This window comes from Salmo salar, chromosome ssa06 (genome assembly GCF_905237065.1).
Source record: "Salmo salar chromosome ssa06, Ssal_v3.1, whole genome shotgun sequence".
NCBI classification, from domain to species: Eukaryota; Metazoa; Chordata; class Actinopteri; order Salmoniformes; family Salmonidae; genus Salmo; species Salmo salar.
The window spans coordinates 90,094,288-90,114,093 of record NC_059447.1 but is presented as its reverse complement, the minus strand read 5'-3'; the positions used below and the strand labels follow the sequence as shown (position 1 = coordinate 90,114,093).

At 43.2% G+C, this 19,806-nt stretch overlaps 1 protein-coding gene across 7 annotated transcripts in view; it reads left to right on the top strand.

The window, feature by feature from the left end:
* LOC106608296 (feline leukemia virus subgroup C receptor-related protein 2) overlaps window positions 1-16,215 on the top strand; it is a 63,697-nt gene extending 47,482 nt beyond the window's left edge. The window contains exons 8-11 of one of the 7 annotated variants that reach the window (XR_006770373.1): window positions 5,755-5,866; window positions 10,599-10,654; window positions 15,053-15,201; window positions 16,034-16,198. Coding sequence is in view for 5 of the 7 variants with exons in the window: in XM_014206162.2 (XP_014061637.1) it covers window positions 5,755-5,866; window positions 10,599-10,654; window positions 15,049-15,141 (261 nt within the window). In the remaining 2 variants the exon portion in view is untranslated. Of the gene's footprint in view, window positions 1-5,754; window positions 5,867-10,598; window positions 10,655-15,048 lie in introns of all 7 variants that reach the window. The other 6 variants (XR_001329426.2, XM_014206163.2, XM_045721161.1 and 3 more) reach the window with 6 other exon arrangements.
* The last annotated feature ends 3,591 nt before the right edge of the window (window positions 16,216-19,806 follow it).

The following is a 19,806-nucleotide window of genomic DNA, read 5'->3' as shown; positions in this document are numbered from 1 at the left end:
CCTCGCCTCCACTGGACCTGAAAGGTTTCTCACAACTTTGACAGCTTTGTTATTGAGATCAGGACAACATATTAAGGTAAGAAACTGTATACAATTTGGTAATTATTGTATTTCTTCGGATTTTACAAGATGAGTCTGAAATGTACTGATAAGCATAGTAGACAGTAAGCCAAAACAAGGCTAGCAAGCTATCTACTTGATTTAGCTCTTATTGTCTTTTCAATGTTAATGTTTACCTTGTTAACTGTACAAAATAAAATGCTCATTCTCAATTTGAAGAGCATTTGTCATTGGTATTAGCTAAGAGCTAAAATGAATTGGCTGGTGTCTGAATTGATTTGTAGCTAGCTAACATTAGCTACAGTAGCTAGCTAGCCAGCCACAAGACAGGGCTGCTGCAGGATTGCTATTTTACCAGTAAAATGTATGTATGATGCCCATATAATTAGCTAGATAAGCCTGCCGGCTGTTGATTGAAAGAATGAATGTAGGCTAAGACTGAAGCCTAACCCTTAAGGCGTCAGCATGCTTCAGTTCCGGTGAACTCGGCTAACCGAACGAGTGTGCTTGCATACTCCCTTAAAAGACCTTCGCTTGAAAAATGAGCAACTTTTTGAGATGCCCTTGTGGTACTCCAGTGAGTGAGTGACTCACTGCAGACATAAGCACTAGTAAAGGGACTCCTAGTCTTCACCCAGTAGCTCAGATTGTCACCGGTCATTTAGCCTCCCCTGCATGCTTTTAATTTGTTCCCATTCTGACTCTTCCTGTATTAGGCTACAGGCCTAGTGGAATGTATATACAGAAGAAATTTAAGTTTTAAAAGCTAATTATTGTTAATGTTTACTTTGATAACTGTACAAAATGTATCTTATTGCCTTATCATATTTAGTCATTCCAATTTTCGATGTAACTTGCACTTACTATGTATTCCCCTCAATAAAGTTCTTGGTTTATTAATACACGACTTGTGTATGTCTTTCCTTATATGTAAGACTAAGTGTCATTTGTAATCTGTTTTGATGTAGATAAAGTGGAACTGACAGTGTTTTAGCAACATGAAATCTTATTACAATCTGGGTAACACTTTATTTGACACCGTGTCAACTTTTTATGACAGTAAAAACCATGTCATAAGCACTGACAACCTGTCATATGGTCATAAGCGCTGACATAACCTGTCATAAGCGCTGACATAACCTGTCATAAGCGCTGACATAACCTGTCATAAGCGCTGACATAACCTGTCATAAGCGCTGACATAACCTGTCATAAGCGCTGACATAACCTGTCATAACATTTTACATTTAAGTCATTTAGCAGACGCTCTTATCCAGAGCGACTTACAAATTGGTGCATTCACCTTATGATATCCAGTGGAACAACCACTTTACAATAGTGCATCTAAATATTTTAAAGGGGGGGGTTAGAAGGATTACTTTATCCTATCCCAGGTATTCCTTAAAGAGGTGGGGTTTCAGGTGTCTACGGAAGGTGGCGATTGACTCCGCTGTCCTGGCGTCGTGAGGGAGCTTGTTCCACCATTGGGGTGCCAGAGCAGCGAACAGTTTTGACTGGGCTGAGCGGGAACTGTGCTTCCTCAGAGGTAGGGGGGCCAGCAGGCCAGAGGTGGATGAACGCAGTGCCCTTGTTTGGGTGTAGGGCCTGATCAGAGCCTGAAGGTACGGAGGTGCCGTTCCCCTCACAGCTCCGTAGGCAAGCGCCATGGTCTTGTAGCGGATGCGAGCTTCAACTGGAAGCCAGTGGAGAGAGCGGAGGAGCGGGGTGACGTGAGAGAACTTGGGAAGGTTGAACACCAGACGGGCTGCGGCGTTCTGGATGAGTTGTAGGGGTTTAATGGCACAGGCAGGGAGCCCAGCCAACAGCGAGCTGCAGTAATCCAGACGGGAGATGACAAGTGCCTGGATTAGGACCTGCGCCGCTTCCTGTGTGAGGCAGGGTCGTACTCTGCGAATGTTGTAGAGCATGAACCTACAGGATCGGGTCACCGCCTTGATGTTAGTGGAGAACGACAGGGTGTTGTCCAGGGTCACGCCGAGGCTCTTAGCACTCTGGGAGGAGGACACAATGGAGTTATCAACCGTGACGGCGAGATCATGGAACGGGCAGTCCTTCCCCGGGAGGAAGAGCAGCTCCGTCTTGCCTCTGACATAACATTGTCATATATTTACACCTGTTGTGACATATTTTATGGCAGGTTATGACACCTACATAAGTGTCAAAACCCACTTTTTCTTTCAAATCAGTTTTTTCCTGGCAAGAAGTTTCCTTTCGTTTGAAAGTTTAGTTTCTTAAATCCTTTGTTGTAGTGAATTCTTTAGTCTTTTTTTCATCATATTTTAAATAGCTAAGTAATTATATATATATATATATATAAAACACTTTATGACACCGTCATGAAGCATTATGACCATACCGTGTCACTTTACTTGGACAAGCTAGCTAGTTAGCTGGGTCATCTTGTTATCTATGCTGGTTGTTAGTTTGCATAACTGATATGTGTATAACTGTAAGGGACACTATGTTTTATGGGTGATATTTACAGAGTGGGTGAACGCCATTCCTGGCAGGCTGATCAGATTCAATAACTGCCTCAGAGGCTGATATGTAAGGATGAGGCCTTTACAGGCTGTCTGCAAGGAGCCTCTCTATATGAAGCAGCATCCTGACATCAGCCTCTGAGGCTGCTATTGAATCTGATCAGCCTGTCTGTAATAGAGCTCATCCCTTGGATCTGATATGCATCTGCCTATAAAGCACTTTGACATCAAATTTTATTGGTCACTTACACATAGCATCTGTAAAATATCAGAGGTGCAGCGAAATGCTTGTTTCTATATAGCTCCAACAGTGCAATAATACCAAACGATACACACAAATCCCCCAAACGAAGATGGCGAGCTTGGTTCTTGTATTTCCTATTGAGTTTGTTTTTGTGACGGACGGTTTCTATGGCCAGGCTGTCCTCTCTGGGTTGCCAGATCTGTCTCTCACAGACGGTTTCTATGGCCAGGCTGTGCTCAATGAGTCTGTACATGTGTCATTGTTTCTCAGTTTTCTATCAGTCACGGTGGTCAGATAGTCTGCCACCATGTACTGTCTGTTTAGAGACAAATAGCATTGAAGTTTACTTAGATTTTTTTAATTTTTTTGTGGTGTCTTTCCAATAGGTGATATTTGTGATGATTTGAGTGCTGTCCTGAGGCTTTGTTGGATTGGTTGGGGTTAGTGAACTGAGCCTCAGAACCAGATAACTGAGGGGACTCTTCTCTATGGTCACCTCTTGACATTTTGAGGACTTAGTAATGGTAGGAGTGGGGGTCAGTAGTTAAAAAAAAAAAAAAGATTATACAATTTGGTGGCTTTTTTGGGAAATTAATCAGAGGAGGGAATTGGCATAATTCTGCTCTGCATGCGTTGTTGGGTGTTTGTCAAATTCTTGCTTCGTAAGCGGACCCCACACTTCACTGCCATAGAGCGGACCCCACACTTCACTGCCATAGAGCGGACCCCACACTTCACTGCCATATAGCGGACCCCACACTTCGCTGCCATATAGTGGACCCCACACTTCACTGCCATATAGCGGACCCCACACATCACTGCCATATAGCGGACCCCACATTTCACTGCCATATAGTGGACCCCACACTTCACTGCCATATAGTGGACCCCACACTTCACTGCCATATAGCGGACCCCACACTTCACTGCCATATAGTGGACCCCACACTTCACTGCCATATAGCGGACCCCACACTTCACTGCCATATAGTGGACCCCACACTTCACTGCCATATAGCGGACCCCACACTTCACTGCCATATAGCGGACCCCACACTTCACTGCCATATAGCGGACCCCACACTTCACTGCCATATAGCGGACCCCACACTTCACTGCCATATAGCGGACCCCACACTTCACTGCCATATAGCGGACCCCACACTTCACTGCCATATAGCGGACCCCACACTTCACTGCCATATAGCGGACCCCACACTTCACTGCCATATAGCGGACCCCACACTTCACTGCCATAGAGCGGACCCCACACTTCACTGCCATAGAGCGGACCCCACACTTCACTGCCATAGAGCGGACCCCACACTTCACTGCCATAGAGCCGGACCCCACACTTCACTGCCATAGAGCGGACCCCACACTTCACTGCCATAGAGCGGACCCCACACTTCACTGCCATAGAGCCGGACCCCACACTTCACTGCCATAGAGCGGACCCCACACTTCACTGCCATAGAGCGGACCCCACACTTCACTGCCATAGAGCGGACCCCACACTTCACTGCCATAGAGCGGACCCCACACTTCACTGCCATAGAGCGGACCCCACACTTCACTGCCATATAGTGCTATTGGTTCTATTATTGAATAGAATATTATGAGCCAGATCGTAATTTGTGCGTCTAATTTAATACATTGTTTAATGGCACAGAAAGCCCTGCTTGCTTTGTCTTTCAGTTCATTCATGGCTAGGGTGAAGGTTCCCCTGTGGCGCCGCGGGGTGAAGGTTCCCCTGTGGCGCCGCGGGGTGAAGGTTCCCCTGTGGCGCCGCGGGGTGAAGGTTCCCCTGTGGCGCCGCGGGGTGAAGGTTCCCCTGTGGCGCCGCGGGGTGAAGGTTCCGTTATGCGTACGTGTGTTCTATATCAGTAGAGCCCAGTAAAAGTATATCAGTTTCCCTGACATCTGGACCTTTTCTGGAATATCAGAATGTTTGTCTTGTTGAGATTGACTGTCAGGGTCCAGGTCTGACAGAACTATAGCTGATGATCTAATGGTTGCTGTAACCGTCTTGTGTGGGACAGCAGCACCAGGTCATCTGACTACAGGAGGCATCTGTGTCGTTAAGAATGAGACCGGGGGCTGTTGATTTGCTCTAGTGTTTTGTTTTTTTTGCCGTTTCATTAATCTAGATATTAAATATACTTGAGCTGGATTTGTTCCGCTGTTTTACTCCTCACCCTTGGGAAAATAAACATGTTCATGTTGACTACATTTGTTATTAGTGTACGTTGATTTGATTACATGTTTTTCCTGCCACACCACTTTAAATTCATTTCAGTAAAAAACCTTCATGTCAATTTCAATCAAATGCTTTTTGGAAATCTACAAAGCATGAGAATTTTATGTTTTGATGTACATGTTTATCAATTAGGGTGTGTAAGATCTAAATATGGTCTGATATTTGGTATACAATTTCACTTCTGCTCAGGATGTCGTTCACTCAGAACGTGCAGTAATCTGCTGTTCGTGATGATGCAGAATATTTCCACCCGGTTGCTGTTGACACAAATACCACGATAATTGTTTGGGTCAAATTAGATTTTTATATATATATTTTACATTTATATAATTATTATGTTTTTTTTAATATATATATATATATAGTTCCAGATGTCAGGGAAATAGCCTATTCCCAACACTGTTAACCAGTTTAAGTATGGCAGTGATACATTTGGTGCGCCCCACAGTTTGGGAACTACTGGTGTAGAGGGCCACTTCCCCCGACAGGTGTTTGGTGTCATTTTCACTATCTGTCAAGGAAAGATAATTGATAACTCACTTTCTCTGTCTCTCTGTCTCTGTCTCTCTCTCTCTCTATATATATATATATATATATATATATATATATATATATATATATATATATATATATATATATATATATATATATATATATATATATATATATATATATATATATATATATAGGTGTTTGGTATCATGTTCACTATCTGCCAGGGGAAGATCATAGATAACTACGGGACTCTGGCAGGAAACATCTTCCTCTGCGTCTTCCTCTTCATCGGATCGGTCCTCACAGGTAAAATACCTTTTTCTAATAATAATAATGATGGTAGTCAAAAGTAGTGCACTACATAGGGAATAGGGTGCCATTGGCTACTGTAGTCCAAGTCCACATTCACCCACATGAGAGGAAAGTGAGCCTACTGTGCCTGAAGGGTTAACTCCTGAGAGCTGCTGTGTTATTCCTTAAATACATCCATACTGGCTACTGGAGAACATCAGGGCTGAAGTCCAAGTTCACCAACGTGACAATAGACTATCCCTAAACTCGGTCCTCTGGACCCTAACACTACATAGCTGATTGAAATGATCAAAGATTGATGATTAGTTGATTTGTTTGAATCAGCTGTGTAGTGCTGTGGGAAAAAAACAAAACGTGTACCCAGTGGGGGTCTGAGAAACCCTGCACTAGATGATAATGTTAATGATGTGAAGGGTTAAAGGTCAGTCCAGAGGGTTACTGCATTGACAGTATTTAGGGGAGAACTATAAATCAATGAGCCCTAAACTCCTCTTATTAAAGTACATACTGGTTATTGGAGACCAGGGCTAAAGTCCCAGGTTCATTTATGTTAATGATTGTATGACTAGAAGGGTTAAAGGTCAGCGACAGAGGGTTACTGCATGGGCAGTATTTAAGGTAAACTATAGTTAAATAAAGGTTAGATTAAACATGTAAATAATTGGTCATGAGTTGGCTTGTCAATCTGAACCATAGCTAATGCACTAGGCAGTGTTGCAATATTAACAAAGTCATAAACCACTGTGTTATGAATTAGTCGTTCCAGCTTTTTTATTGAAGGATTTATGTACTGTGCATGTCGTAGTACGGTGTACCTTTTTGTATTGAGTGCCCTCTAGTGGAAGCTGTACCTTACTGTCTTTGCTACAGGGAATATTCCTTCATGCTATTTGACAAGCAACACAACTGCCTTTCCCCAGTGAAACAAATGTATTCACCTGATCCACGTATCAAACTCCCCTCCTTGAGGGTGGAGTGTCTGCGGGTTTTCACCCCTCACAGATTAGTTAGGAACGCCCACCCTCACCTGGTTGTCTAGGTCTTAATTGATTAGTTAGGAACCCTCACCTGGTTGTCTAGGTCTTAATTGATTAGTTAGGAACGCCCACCCTCACCTGGTTGTCTAGGTCTTAATTGATTAGTTAGGAACTCTCACCTGGTTGTCTAGGTCTTAATTGATTAGTTAGGAACCCTCACCTGGTTGTCTAGGTCTTAATTGATTAGTTAGGAACTCCCCTCACCTGGTTGTCTAGGTCTTAATTGATTAGTTAGGAACTCCCCTCACCTGGTTGTCTAGGTCTTAATTGATGAGTTAGGAACTCCCCTCACCTGGTTGTCTAGGTCTTAATTGATTAGTTAGGAACTCCCCTCACCTGGTTGTCTAGGTCTTAATTGATTAGTTAGGAACTCCCCTCACCTGGTTGTCTAGGTCTTAATTGATTAGTTAGGAACCCTCACCTGGTTGTCTAGGTCTTAATTGATTAGTTAGGAAGCCTCACCTGGTTGTCTAGGTCTTAATTGATTAGTTAGGAACCCTCACCTGGTTGTCTAGGTCTTAATTGATTAGTTAGGAACTCCCCTCACCTGGTTGTCTAGGTCTTCATTGATTAGTTAGGAACTCCCCTCACCTGGTTGTCTAGGTCTTCATTGATTAGTTAGGAACTCCCCTCACCTGGTTGTCGTGTTCTTAGTTGATTAGTTAGGAACCCCCCTCACCTGGTTGTCTAGGTCTTAATTGATTAGTTAGGAACTCCCCTCACCTGGTTGTCGTGTTCTTAATTGATTAGTTAGGAATGCCCACCCTCACCTGGTTGTCTAGGTCTTAATTGATTAGTTAGGAACCCCCCTCACCTGGTTGTCTAGGTCTTAATTGATTAGTTAGGAACCCCCCTCACCTGGTTGTCTAGGTCTTAATTGATGAGTTAGGAACTCCCCTCACCTGGTTGTCTAGGTCTTAATTGATTAGTTAGGAACCCCCCTCACCTGGTTGTCTAGGTCTTAATTGATTAGTTAGGAACTCCCCTCACCTGGTTGTCGTGTTCTTAATTGATTAGTTAGGAATGCCCACCCTCACCTGGTTGTCTAGGTCTTAATTGATTAGTTAGGAACCCTCACCTGGTTGTCTAGGTCTTAATTGATTAGTTAGGAACCCTCACCTGGTTGTCTAGGTCTTAATTGATTAGTTAGGAACTCCCCTCACCTGGTTGTCTAGGTCTTAATTGATTAGTTAGGAACTCCCCTCACCTGGTTGTCTAGGTCTTAATTGATTAGTTAGGAACTCCCCTCACCTGGTTGTCTAGGTCTTAATTGATTAGTTAGGAACTCCCCTCACCTGGTTGTCTAGGTCTTAATTGATTAGTTAGGAACTCCCCTCACCTGGTTGTCTAGGTCTTAATTGATGAGTTAGGAACTCCCCTCACCTGGTTGTCTAGGTCTTAATTGATTAGTTAGGAACTCCCCTCACCTGGTTGTCAGGGTCTTAATTGATGAGTTAGGAACTCCCCTCACCTGGTTGTCTAGGTCTTAATTGATGAGTTAGGAACTCCCCTCACCTGGTTGTCTAGGTCTTAATTGATTAGTTAGGAACCCCCCTCACCTGGTTGTCTAGGTCTTAATTGATTAGTTAGGAACCCCCCTCACCTGGTTGTCTAGGTCTTAATTGATTAGTTAGGAACCCTCACCTGGTTGTCTAGGTCTTAATTGATTAGTTAGGAACCCTCACCTGGTTGTCTAGGTCTTAATTGATTAGTTAGGAACCCCCCTCACCTGGTTGTCTAGGTCTTAATTGATTAGTTAGGAACCCCCCTCACCTGGTTGTCTAGGTCTTAATTGATTAGTTAGGAACCCCCCCTCACCTGGTTGTCTAGGTCTTAATTGATTAGTTAGGAACCCCCCCTCACCTGGTTGTCTAGGTCTTAATTGATGAGTTAGGAACTCCCCTCACCTGGTTGTCTAGGTCTTAATTGATTAGTTAGGAACCCCCCTCACCTGGTTGTCTAGGTCTTAATTGATTAGTTAGGAACTCCCCTCACCTGGTTGTCGTGTTCTTAATTGATTAGTTAGGAATGCCCACCCTCACCTGGTTGTCTAGGTCTTAATTGATTAGTTAGGAACCCTCACCTGGTTGTCTAGGTCTTAATTGATTAGTTAGGAACCCTCACCTGGTTGTCTAGGTCTTAATTGATTAGTTAGGAACTCCCCTCACCTGGTTGTCTAGGTCTTAATTGATTAGTTAGGAACTCCCCTCACCTGGTTGTCTAGGTCTTAATTGATTAGTTAGGAACTCCCCTCACCTGGTTGTCTAGGTCTTAATTGATTAGTTAGGAACTCCCCTCACCTGGTTGTCTAGGTCTTAATTGATTAGTTAGGAACTCCCCTCACCTGGTTGTCTAGGTCTTAATTGATGAGTTAGGAACTCCCCTCACCTGGTTGTCAGGGTCTTAATTGATGAGTTAGGAACTCCCCTCACCTGGTTATCTAGGTCTTAATTGATGAGTTAGGAACTCCCCTCACCTGGTTGTCTAGGTCTTAATTGATTAGTTAGGAACCCCCCTCACCTGGTTGTCTAGGTCTTAATTGATTAGTTAGGAACCCCCCTCACCTGGTTGTCTAGGTCTTAATTGATTAGTTAGGAACCCTCACCTGGTTGTCTAGGTCTTAATTGATTAGTTAGGAACCCCCCTCACCTGGTTGTCTAGGTCTTAATTGATTAGTTAGGAACTCTCACCTGGTTGTCTAGGTCTTAATTGATTAGTTAGGAACCCCCCTCACCTGGTTGTCTAGGTCTTAATTGATTAGTTAGGAACTCCCCTCACCTGGTTGTCTAGGTCTTAATTGATTAGTTAGGAACTCCCCTCACCTGGTTGTCTAGGTCTTAATTGATTAGTTAGGAACTCCCCTCACCTGGTTGTCTAGGTCTTAATTGATTAGTTAGGAACCCTCACCTGGTTGTTTAGGTCTTAATTGATTAGTTAGGAACTCCCCTCACCTGGTTGTCTAGGTCTTAATTGATTAGTTAGGAACTCCCCTCACCTGGTTGTCTAGGTCTTAATTGATTAGTTAGGAACTCCCCTCACCTGGTTGTCTAGGTCTTAATTGATTAGTTAGGAACCCCCCTCACCTGGTTGTCTAGGTCTTAATTGATTCGTTGGGAACCCCCCTCACCTGGTTGTCTAGGTCTTAATTGATTAGTTAGGAACCCTCACCTCGTTGTCTAGGTCTTAATTGATTCGTTGGGAACCCTCACCTGGTTGTCTAGGTCTTAATTGATTCGTTGGGAACCCTCACCTGGTTGTCTAGGTCTTAATTGATTCGTTGGGAACCCTCACCTGGTTGTCTAGGTCTTAATTGATTCGTTGGGAACCCTCACCTGGTTGTCTAGGTCTTAATTGATTCGTTGGGAACCCTCACCTGGTTGTCTAGGTCTTAATTGATTCGTTGGGAACCCTCACCTGGTTGTCTAGGTCTTAATTGATTCGTTGGGAACCCTCACCTGGTTGTCTAGGTCTTAATTGATTCGTTGGGAACCCTCACCTGGTTGTCTAGGTCTTAATTGGACACCACTGACCTGAACCGTATAACACCTGTTCATGGAATTGTATAGAGATCTGCTGAAGGGTGATGTGTTGCAGGCTGGCATCAAAATGGCTGGCACACAACTTACTAGTCTTACATAAATCCTAAACATGCATGTCCACTTTTTAAGAAATGTATTTCTTCTCTCCAGGCTTCATCAAGTCAGACCTGCAGAGACAGAAGGCCAACCAGTTAGCCAAGGCAGCTGTAAGTGTGGGGGGCTGGTTGAGGGGGGAGGTTAGGGCAGTGTGTGTGTGTGTGTGTGTGTTAAATCAATTTCTGTGTAGCTATGTATGCATGTCTGGTGCAGTATGCTCCGAAAGTCACCTTACAGTATTTTGCTGTTGCTCCTAGAATAACTTGTCTCATGCTGAATTGCATGTCTGTCTGTTTAATGTGTGTGTGTGTGTGTGTGTGTGTGTGTGTGTGTGTGTGTGTGTGTGTGTGTGTGTGTGTCTGTTTAACGCCCTGTGTGTGTGTCTGTTTAACGCCCTGTGTGTGTGTCTGTTTAACGCCCTGTGTGTGTGTCTGTTTAACGCCCTGTGTGTGTGTCTGTTTAACGCCCTGTGTGTGTGTCTGTTTAACGCCCTGTGTGTGTGTCTGTTTAACGCCCTGTGTGTGTCTAACGTTGTGTGTGTGTGTGTGTGTGTGTGTGTGTGTGTGTGTGTGTGTGTGTGTTAATAACCCCTTACTATCTATCTATATCTCACAGACGGGCACGTTTATTCCAGTAAGTCAGAAGACGTAAAATTTGACCACTTTGATAGGTGACCTCAATAGGATGATCAGATCAGGTCGCTCTTGGAAAACCTAGTATCTCCATTTGCCCCAAAAATGTTTTTTTTTTCTTCATTTATTGAAAGCAGTAACGCCCCTCAATTCAAAATAACTTCTGAAGTTTCGTAAATGTATGTTTGTTTTGGTAACACTTGACATCCTGCGCCATAAAACGTTATGACACGGTCATAACAGCTGACATAAGTTATCGTAACCTGTCGTAATATGGTCATAACTGTCATGACATATATTTAAAACTGTTGTGCATTCGGAAAGTATTCAGACCCCTTGACTTTTTCCACATTTTGTTACGTTAAATCGTTATTCTAAACTTGATTAAATAGTTGTTTTTTTTCACCAATCTACACACAATACCCCATAATGACAAAGCAATAACAGGTTTGCAGAATTGTCTTTACAAAAATGGAAATATCACATTTTACAGCAGCGATTACAGCCTTGTTTTCTTGGGTGTGACGCTACACGCTTGGCACACCTGTATTTGGGGAGTTTCTTTCCCTCTGCACTCCCCTGCACTTGCCTGTCAAGCTAAGGACTCAAGGCAGCATGTGTGAGCACCTTACAACCTCAAGTTTTCTTGGGTATGACGCTACAAGCTTGGCACACCTGTGTTTGGGGAGTTTTTCCCATTCTTCTCTGCAGATCCTCTCAAGTTCTGTCAGGTTGGACGAGGAGCGTCGCTGCGCAGTTATTTTCAGGTCTCTCCAGAGATGTGCGATCGGGTTCAAGTCCAGGCTCTGGCTGGGCCACTCAAGGACATTCAGAGACTTGTCCCGAAGCCACTCCTGTGTTGTCTTGGCTGTGTGCTTAGGGTTGATGTCCTGTTGGAAGGTGAACCTTCGCCCCAGTCTGAGGTTCTGAGTGCTCTGGAGCAGGTTTTCATCAAGGATCTCTCTGTACTTTGCTGTGTTCATTTTTCAATCGATCCTGAGTAGTCTCCCATTCCCTGCCACTGAAAAACATCCCCACAGCATGATGCTGCCATCCATGTTTCACTGTAGGAATGGTGCCAGGTTTCCTCCAGATGTGACTCTTGGTATTCAGACCAAATCTTGGTTTCAACAGACCAGAGAATCTTGTTTCTCAAGGTCTGAGAGTCCTTTAAGTGCCGTTTGGCAAACTCCAAATGGACTGTCATGTGACTTTTACTGAGGAGCTTCTGTCTGGCCGCTCTACCATAAAGGCCTGATTGGTGGAGGGTTGCAGAGATGGTTGTCCCATCTCCACAGAGGAACTCTGGGGCTCTGTCAGTGACCATTGGGTTCTTGGTCACCTCCCTGACCAAAGCCCTCCTCTCTGGATTCCTCAGTTTGGCCGGGCGACCAGCTCTAGGAAGAGTCCTGGCGGTTCCAACCTTCTTCCATTTTAGAATGATGGAGGCCACTGTGTTCTTGGGGAACTTCAATGCTGCAGAAATGTTTTGGTACCCTTCCCCAGATCTGTGCCTCGACACAATCCTATCTTGGAGCTCTACGGACAATTCCTTCGACCTCATGGCTTGATTTCTGCTCTGACATGCACTGTCAACTGTGGGACCTTTTATATAGACATGGTGTGTGCCTTTCCAAATGATGTCCATTCAATTGAAATGACCACAAGTTGTAGAAACATCTAAGGATGATCAATGGAAACAGGATGCATCTGAGCTCAATTTCAAATCGCAGTCTGAATACTTATGTAAATAAGGTATTTCTGTTTTTCGCTTTGTCATTAATTGGTATTGTGTGTAGATTGATGAGGGGAAAAAAATGAATTATCAATTTTAGAATAAGGCTGTAATGTAACAAAATGTAGAAAAAGAAGGGATCGGAATACTTTCAGAATGCACTGTATATAGCTTTATTTTATGGCTGGTTATGACACTGACAAGTGTCAAAACCCACAAAACCTTCCACACAAAACATTCCATTACACCATAATCTACTCGTCAACAGTATGTTATATAACATTTTCTAAAATTGACCATATTAAATGATCATTGTAATTGAGCACACATTGATGTCAGACATGCACCTACCCCAATCAAATCAAATTTCAAATCAAATGTATTTATATAGCCCTTCTTACATCAGCTGATATCTCAAAGTGCTGTACAGAAACCCAGCCGAAAACCCCAAACAGCAAGCAATGCAGGTGTAGAAGCACGTTGGCTAGGAAAAACTCCCTAGAAAGGCCAAAACCTAGGAAGAAACCTAGAGAGGAACCAGGCTATGAGGGGTGGCCAGTCCTCTTCTGGCCCCAATGCTCTGTTGCTGATGACTGGGATGAATGCAGGAGCAGGACAAGACACCTTTTTGACTGATATAAGGACATGTACGGGATAGGCCTGTACGGGATAGGCCTGTACGGGATAGGCCAATCTGGCTTAGATGATTATGAAGGTCTTAATGCTTCTTGACAGTGTTCATAAAGTGTGTTTTTATTTAGTCCAAATAAAGTGACACATGATGGTTATAATGCTTCATTACTGTTATAGTGTGTTTTCTACAATTTATTTAAAATATAATAATCAAAAACATGACTAAAGTATTCATTACAACAACAACGTATATAAGAAACAAACTTTCAAACAAAAGGAAACTTCTTGGCAGGAAACAAATTATTTGATTAAATCAACAATGTCATTCTGTATGATCATGTTTTGTGTGAACCCCAGGAAGAGTAGCTGCTGCATGTCCAGTAGTTAATGGACCCCAGGAAGAGTAGCTGCTGCATGTCCAGTAGTTAATGGACCCCAGGAAGAGTAGCTGCTGCATGTTCAGTATCTAATGAACCCCAGGAAGAGTAGCTGCTGCATGTTCAGTATCTAATGAACCCCAGGAAGAGTAGCTGCTGCATGTTCAGTATCTAATGAACCCCAGGAAGAGTAGCTGCTGCATGTTCAGTAGTTAATGAACCCCAGGAAGAGTAGCTGCTGCATGTTCAGTAGTTAATGGACCCCAGGAAGAGTAGCTGCTGCATGTTCAGTATCTAATGAACCCCAGGAAGAGTAGCTGCTGCATGTTCAGTAGTTAATGGACCCCAGGAAGAGTAGCTGCTGCATGTCCAGTAGTTAATGAACCCCAGGAAGAGTAGCTGCTGCATGTTCAGTATCTAATGAACCCCAGGAAGAGTAGCTGCTGCATGTTCAGTAGTTAATGGACCCCAGGAAGAGTAGCTGCTGCATGTTCAGTATCTAATGGACCCCAGGAAGAGTAGCTGCTGCATGTTCAGTAGTTAATGGACCCCAGGAAGACTAGCTGCTGCATGTTCAGTAGTTAATGAACCCCAGGAAGAGTAGCTGCTGCATGTTCAGTAGTTAATGGACCCCAGGAAGAGTAGCTGCTGCATGTTCAGTAGTTAATGAACCCCAGGAAGAGTAGCTGCTGAATGTACAGTAGTTAATGAACCCCAGGAAGAGTAGCTGCTGAATGTACAGTAGTTAATGAACCCCAGGTAGAGTAGCTGCTGCTTTTGCAACAGCTAATGGGGATCCTACTAAAATACCAAATATGTAAGCAGCCTTAAAATAACCCAATATATGTCAGAATAATTGTAAATATATGGGTCATGACAGTGTTATGTCAGCTGTTATGACATGATTATGATCGTGTCGTGACGTGTTATGACACTGAGTGTCAAGTGTTGCCGTTTGTTTACAACGTCGTACATGGAGGATTGTTTTTTTGTTAGTTTTTTTCCTGAGAAGTATCATTTTTGGCGATGCAAGGTTTTCTTCCCGACAGCGATGATAACATGATAGTACTTCCATTAACCCCTGATGTAAAAATTGAAGGTGAATTTTTAAAAAGACTATGTTCCAGGCAGACGGAGAGCTCTCTGGGCAGCAGCAGGACTACGGGACCACGGCTCTAATCAACAAGCCAGACTGCCCTTCTGCTTCTCCTCAGGCTTGATCACTAACCCATATACCCTATTACCCCTACACTCTTAGCTCGAACCTCAGACGGGCAAAGGTAGGGGCACAGCCAACCAATAATCACCACACGCTTCCCTGTCATTATTCTCTTAGGAGTGAATCCTAGCTTCCTCTTTAGTCTCCCCATTCGACATCCGTGCATGACCAAGTCTTAAGTTAGGATTCACTCTCCTGTACACCTTTCACTTTTGACCAGGAATTTCCTGGAAGCTTTGTACTACTAAAATAATCTTTAATTTTTGCTAAAAATGGACTTTAGATGATCAAAGTTTTTGGGGGGAAATTTAAAACGTAACCCTCCACCCCTCATCTCAATCCTGTTGTTGCTCTATTTTCACTTCCCTCTAAACTTTCCACGCTCCAAATTACATGATTAGACACTGGTTATTTTCACCTACAGTATGTAGAATAAGATGTATGTGATAATCTTTTAACCCTTTAACCTTTTGTGTGTGTAGTTCCTAGTACCTGTATGTGTAGTTCCTAGTACCTGTATGTGTAGTTCCTAGTACCTGTATGTGTAGTTCCTAGTACCTGTATGTGTAGTTCCTAGTACCTGTATGTGTATATTTATGTAGCGTGTTCTGTTTTTGTTCTTTTAGTTATTTATCTGTTGTGTTGCTATGGATACTCAAACAGTTAGTCTGCTTGTGTTTTGCATCAGGATTAAAAAAAAATAAAAAATTCTGGTAACTTTCCCAGATTTCCTGAAATCCCAGTTGTAAAATGCCTAGAAATCAGAAGGGAATAAGCAGAGAATTCTCCAGCTGGAAAACCTGGGGATTCTGGGAAAGTTATTAGAATTTTACAACCCTAATCAGAATAGTGTTTAGTTGGAATGTGATTGGTGGATTGTTTTTGATTGACAGGTCCCGTCAGACCCAGAGGATGGGAACATCTCTGCCCCCGCAGTCCTCGACGAAACCAGGTTTTAGAGACGGACGATCTGCTGGACACACACACACACACACACACACACACACCGCACACACCACACACCACACGCACACACACACACACACACACCGCACACACCACACACCACACACACACACACACACACACACACACACCACACACCACACGCACACACACACGCACCAGTTTATGACCACAGGCAGCCCAATTCTGATCTTTTTTTTTTTTTTTTTACGAATTGGTCTTTTCACCAATCAGATCAGCTCTGAAAAAGATCTGACGTGATTGGTCAAAAGACCAATTAGTGGAAAAAAGATCAGAATTGGGCTGCCTGTGGAAACGCAGCCTAAGTCTTCCACTATTTATGCCTAATTGTACAAATACCATTTCTTTATTATTTATAGAGAAATGTGTGTATGTATATGTTATGTATGTACACACGCACACAGTGCCTTGGCTTAAAGTATTCAGACCCCTTTGTCCACATTTTGTTGCGTTACAGCCTGCATTTAAAATTGATTACATTTAGATTTTTGGTCATAATGTCAAAGTTGAAATACAGTACCAGTCAAAAGTTTGGACATTCAAGGGTTTTTCTTTATTTTTACTATTTTCTACGTTGTAGAATAATAGTGAAGACATCAAAACTAAAAAATAACACATATGGAATCATGTAGTAACCAAAAAAGTGTTAAACAAATCAATATTTCAGATTCTTCAAAGCAGCCACCCTTTGCCTTGATGACAGCTTTGCACACTCTTGGCATTCTCTCAACCAGCTTCATGAGGAATGCTTTTCCAACAGTCTTGAAGGAGTTCCCACATATGCTGAGCACTTGTTTACAGAAATTCCTTCACTCTGCAGTCCGACTCATCCAAACCATCTCAATTGGGTTGAGGTCGGGTGATTGTGGAGGCCAGGTCATCTGATACAGCATACCATCACTCTCAAATAGCCCTTACACAGCCTGGAGGTGTGTTGGAACATTGTCCTGTTGAAAACCAAATGATAGTCCCACTAAGTGCAAACCAGATGGAATGATGTATCGCTGCAGAATGCTGTGGCAGCCATGCTGGTTAAGTGTGCCTTTAATTTTAAATATATCACAGACAGTGTCACCAGCAAAGCACCACCACATCACCTCCTCCATGATTCACGGTGGGAACCACACATGCAGAGATCTTCCGTTCACCTACTCTGCATCTCACTAAGACACGGCGGTTGGAACCAAAAATCAGACCAAAGGACAGATTTCCACCGGTCTAATGTCCATTGCTCGTGTTTCTTGGCCCAAGCAAATCTCCTCTTCTTATTGGTGTCCTTTAGTTGTGGTTTCTTTGCATGAATCAGGCCTTCATGGTCGAATTGTTGCAGTCTCCTCTGAACAGTTGATGTTGAGATGTCTGTTAAACTCTGAAGCATTTATTTGGGCTGCAATTTCTGAGGCTGGTAACTCTAATGAACTTATCCTCTGCAGCAGAGGTAACTCTGGGTCTTCCTTTCCTGTGGCGGTCCTCATGAGAGCCAGTTTCATCATAGCGCTTGATGGTTTTTGCGACTGCACTTGAAGAAACTGTCAACATTATAAAATAATTCCGGATGGACTGTCGTTTATCTTTACTTATTTGAGCTGTTCTTGCCATAATATGGACTTGGTCTCTTATCAAATACAGCTATCTTCTGTATACCCCCCTTCCTTGTCATAATACAACTGATTGGCTCAAATGCATTAAGAAGGAAAAAAATTCCACATATTAACTTTTAACAAGGCACACCTGTTAATTGAAATGCATTCCAGGTGACTACCTCATGAAGCTGGTTGAGAGAAGGCCAAGAGTGTGCAAAGCTGTCATCAAGGCAAAGGGTGGCTACTTTGAAGAATCTCAAATATAAAATATATTTTGATTTGTTTAACACTTTTGGTTACTACATGATTCCATGTGTGTTATTTCTTAGTTTTGATGTCTTCTATTATTCTACAATGTAACAAAAAATTTAACAAAAAAAACTTAAATGAGTAGGTGTTTCCAAACTTCTGACTGGTAGTGTGTGTGTGTGTGTGTACATACCGTATGTGTTTTTTAGCGACATATATATATATATATACTTTAAAAAAAAATCTCTCAAGGTTTCAGTTGCGTCAGTATTACTAAAACTATCCCAAAGACATGGAACACTTTTCAAAATGTATCCATTGACCTTTTTGTTTTTGCTATTTTGTCTTTTTTTTTTTAAATGCTCATTTCTCCTTGGAGAAATGTTTTTACAAATGCTGATTACTTGTAAAAATATAAATTGACATATTGATGACCATTAAAAAAAGATGATTATTTTTCTAAGGTGCATTATTGTTAACTTAATGAACGGTAGTATTGAGGATTGAGTATTGTTTTTTTTAATCTGTTACTTTTATAGTAACACCTGATTTTATAGTTGTGTATAACAGTTGTTCAGTGAACATGCAGTATTTATTTACCTTAATAGATGTGACATGTCTGACATTTTTGTTGTCATAAAGATTGCTTTCCTAAACCATTTCAGAGGCTTCAATGTTGAATCTGTAAGATACATTTTTATCATCACACCCTGCTAGCATAACATGCCTGCTGCCAGACTGGCCTTTTACAGAACGGATATACCTCATGAACACTAGGTGGCGACATTGTAATTCTGTGAACTAATAGTAAAAAAATAAAAATGCTCCAGGGACTGATGATGAAACCGCTCCACTAACATATATTAGGCAAGGAGGGTTGCTAGACATCTTCCTCCAGTGCTGTGACGGTAGACACGGAGTAGGTTTGGATTAAGGTGCTGCTAATACCACATCTGATTTGTCTTTCTTTGCAGTGGTGTATTATGGTTGAGTCCAGTTGCCTCAGGACTGATTTACAGAAACCCCTCCCTCCCTGATCCAGCCCCATCCCACACCCCCCTCCCTCCCTGATCCAGCCCCATCTCACAGCCCTCCCTCCATGATCCAGCCCCTCCCTCCATGATCCAGCCCCTCCCTCCCTGATCCAGCCCCTCCCTCCCTGATCCAGCCCCTCCCTCCCTCCCTCCCTGATCCAGCCCCTCCCTCCCTCCATGATCCAGCCCCTCCCTCCCTCCATGATCCAGCCCCTCCCTCCCTGATCCAGCCCCTCCCTCCCTCCCTGATCCAGCCCCATCTCCAGTCATAACATTGACCGGTCAGGGGCCTGTTATGTCTATTGGAGACAGTAAAAGCACAGGGTGTGTGTGTGTGTGTGTGTGTTTTCCCATCAACAGCGCTGTTAGATGCAGGTGCCTTGTATTTGAGAACAAATCCATGTCAGGTGGTTACATCAAAGCCTGGTAGCAACGAGGCAGTTATCCCCAGGTTACGGGGAGACCGTGAGAGGATATACCCAGGGAGAGGAGCTCTGTGGTAGGGTAGAGGAGCTGGGCTGTACCAGCATATCATGGAGCCCGGAGGGAGCTTTGTTTGTGTTGCCTGTTCAAACAGCGGCAGGGCAGGGATTGATGGTGCTTGCTGAGAGCTGTACTGTCCACGCCTGGCCTAGTGCTGGGCTGGACATAAACAGGACAGAGACAGGGAGCGAGGGGGATGTGACACATGAGAGATGAGGAGACAGAGAATGAAGGGGGGATAAGGAATTAGAGAAAATGGAGGAGAAAAGAGTGAGACCGAAAGGAGGAATGAATGAAATAAGTTAAGACATTTTAACTCTCCAATGATTG